The sequence below is a fragment of the Elephantulus edwardii genome, unplaced genomic scaffold (assembly GCF_000299155.1).
Source record: "Elephantulus edwardii isolate Elephantulus edwardi_28Jun2011 unplaced genomic scaffold, EleEdw1.0 scaffold00446, whole genome shotgun sequence".
Classification (NCBI taxonomy): Eukaryota; Metazoa; Chordata; class Mammalia; order Macroscelidea; family Macroscelididae; genus Elephantulus; species Elephantulus edwardii.
The window spans coordinates 443,129-452,086 of NW_006400196.1; the positions used below are offsets into that span (position 1 = coordinate 443,129).

The 8,958-nt window shown below is 38.4% G+C and overlaps 1 protein-coding gene across 1 annotated transcript in view; it reads left to right on the top strand.

Moving 5' to 3' along the window:
* The window catches only part of CEP192 (centrosomal protein 192kDa), a 250,033-nt gene that overhangs the window by 95,669 nt on the left and 145,406 nt on the right, over positions 1–8,958 (top strand). The window contains 2 exon segments of the mRNA XM_006902756.1: positions 2,417–2,474; positions 7,548–8,454. Of these exon segments, the coding sequence (XP_006902818.1) occupies positions 2,417–2,474; positions 7,548–8,454 (965 nt within the window).

Here is an 8,958-nt window from a genome sequence, read left to right on the forward strand (position 1 = left end):
CCATGGACTGCCAAGAAAACAAACAGATTCATCCTGGAGAGGGTTAAACCAGGCTGCTCCTTGGAGGCAAGGATTCTAAAGCTTCATCTGACATACTTTGGACATATTGTAAGGAGGGACCGTTCCTTGGAGAGGGACATCATGCTTTGGAGGGTGGAGGGACGGCGCAGGAGGGGAAGGACCCTCTATGAGGTAGATTGATTCAGTGACTCTGGTGATGGGGATGAGTGTGTCAGAGGAAGTGTGATTGGCACAGGATAGAGCAGGGTTTAGGGCTGTTGTACATTGGGTCGCTATGATTCGCAAGTGACTCGACAGCATATAACAACCACAACAACATTTTACCTTTATATTAGTTTGAATGTGTTCTGATCAGACAACTACTCCCACTGGGTACATACTAAAGATGAACACAATTGAGTGTCTACTTCTGTGGACTGAGTGGTTGGAGCACACTGTAATAATGTCTGCTTTGATAACATGTGCTAAAAGTTTACAGAAGGTGATAGGGAAAGAGTTATTGGAAGACTGAAGGTATATTTCACAGGACTGCCTGGAGTTAAAGAAAAGAGCAGAAGAGCAGGACATAGAGAACAAACTCTGCATTTGAGCTGCCTCAAAAGGTTTAGAGCCTTAGAGTCTTATATGTCGAGTTTATAGAAATAGGGTAGAAAAGAAGGAGCAGATTAACCACAAAATCTTGGATGTAAACTTTGGCATTGTGAAGGATTTTTAACAGAATATTGATGTGATTGGTTTGCTGTTTGTGGAGGAGGATTATAGGGAGAGCAAGATTCAAGCCAGGAAGATCTACTTTAAAGCTGGTCGTCAGGTGGGGAGGTCAGGGAGAAAAAGGCAACAGTGAATGAATGGAAATCCAAAGTCTCTGTCAATATGCATTAAAGTCAATAAAAAAAAAGCTTGTGGTTACTCTGACAAGAGATGGTGAACTGCCACAAGAATGGGAGAGAAGTAAATCTGATAATCTGGCACTACTCATTCTTTCTCTCTGTCTATGTGTGTATCGATACTATGACAGTTTCATTTTCGTTGTGCTAAAATAACAATTTCTCAGAAATTACTAAATAGTTTTGCCACTTTAAAAATTTTATTTCAAGTTGTCTTATTTTGGGGTTTTTTGTTCATAATATAGACAACAGAATATATTTCAGTTCTATACTTCTCTGCCTGTATGATTTTTTGACATGGGCTACATTCATCAATTTGTGTGTCATTTTCTACTTCTTTCAAATTCTTCTACCGTTTACAGATACTCAACTGCTCCTGATGCCATAATCTTTCGAGGGACTTAGTTTAATCCTACATAGATAATTCTTAAAAGAGCAAGATGCTTAAAACTAATGCCTTTCTTTTTAGGTAGTGACACTGGGATTTAAATTGGATTTAAAAATCCATGTTGTGCACTGTTCCCATGATCTTATACTGTACTTCTCTTGTTTCTTAAATGGAAATAAAGAACGTTTGTACGCAGTATTTTGCGTTTTTATCTTTAGAATTGCACTTGTGTTGCTTTTACATTCTACATAGGTGTGTGTCCTGCATGTGCATATGCTAAGCCTCATTGTATTGTATTTTTAAAAGTATATAGAAAGATGTGTTCATACACATTAACAAGTTAGTGTTGTTCAGCTGATTGGGTAACAGCTAGAATAGCAGGAAAACAGACATTGTTTACTAATTTTGTTAAGCTGTTATTTGTTTTTTCACCACACCTCTAGGATTTAGAATATTAACGTGATGACTTCTGATATTCTAATTGACAGTTACCTCATGAGATTATAGTCCTAAAGCTTCACCCAGAAAATAAATCCTACAAGAATTTTTTGTTTTTTATAGTACTTCTAATAGAAACTGTATTTTAATTATTAACCCATTTGATTTTTTAAAAAAATATATTTTATATTTGTCCCCATAAAAAATTCATACACATTGTTTCACACTTTTCTTCATTCACATTGTATTTTTTAAAGTATAGTGTTGCATTCATATGTTTTGCTAAGATTAGTAGCATACCACTTATAAGAAGTACAGAGTTAACCATTTCCAAATGCTTGATTTGCTATGTAGCTCTATAATTTCCAACATTAACAGTCTCTTCGTTCATTTCACTCACTTTTCTGTGTCCCCTGCGTTCAGTTGTTTACTGGAAGGTCTCCCAAGGACTCAAACTTGTCAAGTGAATGACACAAAGGACTGAAGGCATGTAGACTGATGTAGATTGTCAGTCACAGTGTGGCTGGAAAGCAGGTATCCCAGAAAGAAGACCTTCACCGAGGTCCCAGGAGCTTATATAAGTCTTTAGTAGGGTGAGATTTTGTTACGCCCAACGGTAGGTAGTGCCCCGAAATGAATTCTGCCAATGTATGTAAAAACAAAGAACACCTTTAATCTGCAGGTTACGTTCTCCACGTATGGAGGCTCTCTCTCCTGTGTTATCAGTCATGCACAAGGAAGTAAGAGAGCCTCCATATGTGGAGAATTTAATCTGCAGATTAAAGGCGTTCTTTGTTTTTACATACGTTGGCAGAATTCATTTTGGGGTACTCCAGTTGGGCGTAACATTTTGGTGTATTGGCTGTGCACTCAGTCATGTGGGTTGGCTTTTGATTGGTGGGCTTATCTTGCCGCCTCTTCCCGTCCTGTGTCATGTAACTGAGGTTACTTGGTTACTTTTAATCTGATAAGATGGTGGCTTCCTAAGACTTCCTGGAGTCTCTGGGATTACTCTGCTTCTAAAACTAAGAATTTTTATGGCCCAGTGTCTGCTTCTGGAGTTAATGAGTTCTGTTCAAGGTTGAATTATGGTTGGGCTTTCCGGGGTGGGGGAGGTCTCCCCCGGACACCTGAAACGGGGATCCATGCCGTCCCCTCACTTATATCGATAAATATTTATATGCAACCTAAGTATTTATATACAGTAAATATTTCAGCAAAAAATAGTTAATCATTTACTACAAGTTTGAATATATGTTAACTCTTTAGCCATTTGCCTATTGATGGACACTTGAGTTGTTTCCAATTCTGATACTATAAATAATGCTTCTGTGAACATGAATGTACATGAGTCTGTTTGTATTTCAGATCTTAATTTTGTGGATATATACCCAAGAGTGGGATTGCTGGGTCAAATGGCATTTTCTGTTCCCAAATAAGGAAGCATCAAACTGCTTTTCAACAGTGGTCAAAGTGTTTTACATACCCAATGAGTGGTTTGGTTTTATCATGCTCAGAATAGTGGAGGGACAGCACAGGACAGGAAGACCCTGGATGAGATGGATTTATACAGTATCAGGGGCAATGTGGGTTGGTGTGTCAGAATTAGTAAGACTGGCTCAGGGCAGGGAAGGGTTCAGAGTTTCTGTACATGGGGTTGCTATACGTTGCAGACAACTCAATGGCACACAACAGGAACAGCATACTATATTGGTTATTTTTTTATTTAAGCTTCTTGTTTAGAGTCAACAAGACATTGAGGGCCTTTGTATTTAAAAGTTCGTTGTTATTATATTTTGGAGGAACATTTTTCTAAGTTGTCCAGCACTCTTCTGTCAATATGCCTTACTGAGGTAACCTGGGTTTGCTGTGATCTTGAACTTTGTGCCATAGGGGTGTTAAATGCCATAACGTATACCCATAGTGGACAGTGTTTGCTGGCACTCCCAGTTTAATACATGTCTGGAAGCAGGAGTGGCATCCACTTCCTAAACTCTGTGAACTTTGATAAATGATGATAGTTACAGAAAGGCTTCAGGCCTTTTGTTCATAGGGTTGCTGTGAATCGTGCTCTACTGGAAGGCAATCAACAACAAGAAGAAGATCTATCCATACCAGCTTTGTATGTATTTTATGTTGTTGTTGTTACTTGTGACACATTGAATGTGACCTATAGTGTGAACAACTGATTTGAACCCTGTCCTGTCCTGTGCCATCCTCACACTTCCTGACACACTGCAGCCCATTGTGGCAGTCACTGTGGCAGTCCACCTGGTTCAGGGTCTTCCTCTCCTTTGCCAATCCTCTGCATTTCTGAGCATCATGTCCTTCTCTAAGGAATAATCCTTCCTAGCAACCTGCCCAAAGTATTGGAGGCAAAGATTTAAAAGATGATCAATCTTTGCCTCCAAAGAGCACTCTGCCTACACTTTCTTCCAGACATAATTTTGGCAGTCCATGGAACATTCACTACTCTTCACCACTATAGCTCAAAGACAATCAGTTCTTTGTCATCCTTATTTATTGTCCAGCTCTCAGATATATATCAAGGTATCAGAATTACCATGGCCTGAACCTTACTACCCAATAATTTGGAGAAGTGTTTAACTACAGACTTTCCCAGTGCAGTTCATTTGATTTCTTGACGGTTTGTACCAAGGGAATTGATTATGGATCCAAGCAAGATGAAGTTGTTGACAGTTTCAATCTTTTTTCTATCATGATGTTGCCTATACATCGAGAAGGTTTGTTTTCTTGACATTGAGATGCAATCCATATTAAAGTATGTATTCTTTTATTTTCCGTAGTCAGGGTTGTGTCATCTGCTTAACGCAGGTTACTGATGAGTCTTCCTCCGATCTTGATGTGACATTCTTTTTCATAAAGTCCAGCTTCTCAAATAATTTGCTAAGCCTACATATTGAAGAGATATGGAGAGAGAGTACCACACTGACACATTCCCTCCTTAATTTTAAACTGCAGTGTTCCCTTGCTTTGTTCACACAGCAACCCCTTGGTCTAGGTATAGATTTCGCATGAGCACAATTAAGTGCTCCGGATTCCCATTCTTCCCAATGTTATCTGTAACTTGTTATGATCCACACAAATACCTTTGCATAGTCAATATAGTACAAATAGATATTCTGGTATTCTTTCTTTCAGCCAGAATCCATCTGACATACACAGTGATATTGTGCAGTGGACTCTTCTAAATCCTGCTTGAACTTCTGGCAGTGCCCTGTTTGTGCATTGTCTTAAAGGTGTTTGAATGTTCTTTAGCAGTATCTTGTTTGCATGTGATACTGTTTGGTAATTTTCACATTCTGTTGGATCACTTTACTTGGGAATTGGAACAAATAGGACTGGGTACACAATATGTGTATGTACAAATACATATATATGATGATGAATATTCAGGCAGTTATGTGTTGTTCTGGTCTGTTTATTTAAGTGAGATCATACAGTATTCTTGACTTATTCCACTCATTAAGCTCTTTTTTAATAGCAATTAACAAGGTTCTAGCTTCTCTTTTGTTGAGTACTAATATCATTGTATCTATAAGCCATATATCTCATTGATTGTAGAGAGATTAATTCTATCTCCAACCTCATTTCTGTCACCAAGTCCATGCTCTCCTATTACTGATTCTTCTTCCTTGTTTCCAACTTTTACATTCCATTCACTCATTATTGTCAAAGCATCTTGGTTACGTGTTCGGTTTATTTTCAACGGCGAAAGTTGATAGAAGTCACTTGTTTCCTCCTCTTTGGCCCTGATTGTTGGTGCATGAATTTAAATGATAATGTCTTCTTTGTATGTGTTTGTCCCTCACAACATTGTGAGATGGATCTACAAATGGTCTTTTTAACTATGAACGAGACCCTATTTTTCTTTACCTTTTCATTTCCAGCATAGTAGATCATATTATCTGATTCAAAATGTCTTATGCCAACACATTTCATCAGTGCCTAGTATGTCAATATTTATGTGTTCCATTTCTTCCTTAATCCCCCGTTTTCCTACATTCATACCTCTTACATTCCATGTTCTAATCAGTAAAGCCTGTGTGCAACTGTTCGTCCTCCTTTGTAATTCGCATTAAGATGACTGTGTACCTCTGATGTCATATATGCTAGTGAACTCTTAAGTTTGCTCTCTTGTAGGTGTTTTCTGAGGCCTATAATTTCAGAAGTGAATGGCCAGTCCTTCTCCCTAGTTTGTCTTAATTTGGATACTCTGCTATCTAAAGCAATGTTTTTAAAGATAAGCATTTGACCAAAAGAGCATATTAGAGACCTTTCTTATAATTCAGGCGTTGTTGTTATTATATTCAGCCCTTCCACCACTGCCTTTGGCACATGTGTCTTGTTCCCACCCCCACTACTGAGTTAGCATTCAGCCCAGTTCCCTCTTTGCCCCTTCCGCCCCTACGCCCTTCCCATCTATAGCCACACGTTTGATGACTCAGGTCTCCAATCACCTCTGCCACCCACTTCCTCTCTTATTTCCCGATGATGTTGGTGTTCCTGGTGCAGCTGAGACCTCTGCCTAGCGGGGGCCTGACCTCCTCCTCATTGTTGGAGGCATGGTTTAGATTTTTTTACAGCTTCAGCTTGCTTTCTTCCATAATTAATACATAATTAATTCCAGTGGTCAGAAAAAAAAAGATGTAATAACAACAATATCTATATATCACATGTTTTGTTTAGCCATTGATGGACATCTATATTGTAAATGCTGTTTTCACTGTTGTTGTTATGTGCCGTCGAGTCGCTTGCAACTCATAGCAACCCTATGTATAATAGCCCTAAACTCTCCTCTGTTCTGTGCCAATTGCACCGTCTTCGATAGACCCATCCTGATTACCACAGACACTGAATCAATCCACCTCATAGAGAGTCTTCTTTCCCTCCTGCGCCATCCCTCCACCCTCCCAAGCATGATGTCCCTCTCCAAGGACCGGTCCCTTCTTACAACATGTCCAAAGTATGTCAGACGAAGCCCCAGAATCCTTGCCTCCAAGGAGTTGCTTGCAATTTTCCCATTGGAACACATCTTTAGGTTTTTTAACTTAACTATTTTCATGTATATGAATTGTGGAGTGAAATAATTGACAAGTCTTTTCTCTGTAGTTTTTCATGTTCTGCAGCAGGTGCTTCATGTCCATTTCACTTTAAGTCAAAGTTGTGTTATCTGCATAACGCAGGTAGTTGATGAATCTTCTTCCAGTCCTGATACTTCATTCTTCTTTATATTGTTCAGTTTCTTCAGTTATTTGTTCAGCATACAGATAATGCTTAGTATTCCTAAACATGCAGTTTCCAGAATCCAAGCGTACACAACAGTATAGAAAATTTATGAGGCTGAGAGATTGCACTGATTTTGCATTGATTCCTAGCCTCATGTTGATCACATTCAAAATCCTTTTTGCTTCCAAAAGGATATTTATTTTTTTTTTGTTAGGAAATTTTGAAGGTACAGTTTACATGGGATTAAAATGTATTATACTTGAAGAAAATTATGTGCCAGTTTATTTATTTCATGGTTTTCGAGTTGTAATTGGTGTATAATATCTGTTTAACTTCTTCATTATAATTCCTTGGAGAAAATAATGAATACAAAGTAAGTTTTTATTGGGCATTTCATAGCTGTAAAACTGCATTTCATTTTTGTAAATGAAATTTGTAATTTGTAAATTAGAGTTTTTAATGGCTATCTCTTAATTACTTAAAATTTTATCAATATGGTTTAAATTGGTAATAATTCTGTTAAGTGTGGATCATTTAAAAAAAATTTGTTTTCTTATATACAGTGCAATAACACCAGTGAGTTGAGCACCACAATTATTCGAGTCAGTCCAACTCTAATGGAAGAACACATCGTGGAAAATTTGGAAGAAAAGGTTTCTTTCCAAGGTAAAGAAAAAAGAACATTATTGTATGTTATTCAGAACAACTTAGATAAAAAAAAAGTGACTGACACTATTTTCCTGAATAACCAAAGTATAGATGTGCGACCTACTATTAATGTATATAAAGATGGTTATTCTGAACATGGAGATTTCTGTGAAACTACTCTGGTAGGTTTGACATCAAACACTAATGAATTGGACCATCTCAATATGGCTCTACCAGGTAGAACTTATCATCTGGCTTTGTCACCAGCTGGTTACCTCTTTACATTGTATCCAGAATCTGGTAAAAAAAGTAAAGAAGTCAATTCCAAAGACACATTTACTGCCAAGAGTGAATTCAGTAACCAGATTCCTAGCCAGGTGGCTCGTGACACCCAGAACGCCCAGGTGCCTAACGTAGAAGGCCTCAGCTCTGCTGAGACACAGCACCTGTCTGCTGCTGTTCCTGTACTCTTGACTAAATGTTCTCTGCCCTCAGCGACTTTTGCTCAGCAGTATTTGGGAGTACTGCCTTCAGCTGGAAACATAGCATTACCTGCACTTCATGTTCGGGCTGCCACAATCTGTGGGTTTTCAGGAGATTGTCCACATCTTGCTATCGCAGAAGATCATGCTCAGAACTCAGTGGCTGTGGGGAGTTGTCTAGGACAAAATTTCGGCTCTGGTTTGATGGGTACTACTTCTTTTTGTAACCCATACTATAATTCCTTAAGTCCATATCTTCTAAGTACAGTAAAACCTTTTTCATCTGTTGGTATAAGCTGTGGAAATGGACTGTGGAATTCAGAGAAAATATCAGAATTTGGTAAGGTGTTTTTCTGTGATTGTTCATTGTTATTTTAAAATTTATTTTCTCAAACCACTATAAAACTAATTTGTCTGAAGGTGCTGCTGGTTGATTTTATTCTCTTGTAATACTGGTTTTTTTCTTTATCTTGAATTGAGAGCACAGACTATATATATTTCTATTCTAGTACCTTAGAAAACTGCTGAACTCTACATGAGTGAAAAGTTCCCTATGGTTATATCTTCTTTTTTGTGTGTCACTCACCACTTATATTTCTTTTACACTTTCAACTAAGAAATAATCCTCTGTAGAGTTGGATCCTTGAATGAGCGAGCTACCCTTGTTGTTGTTGTTATGTGCCGTTGAGTCGCCTGCGACTCATAGCGACCCTATGTATAACAGCCCTAACTCCGCTCTGTCCTGTGCCAATCGCACTGTCTCTGACACTCCCATCACAATTATCCCAGTCACTGAATCAATCCACCTCATAGAGGGCCTTCCTCTCCTGCACTGTCCCTCCAC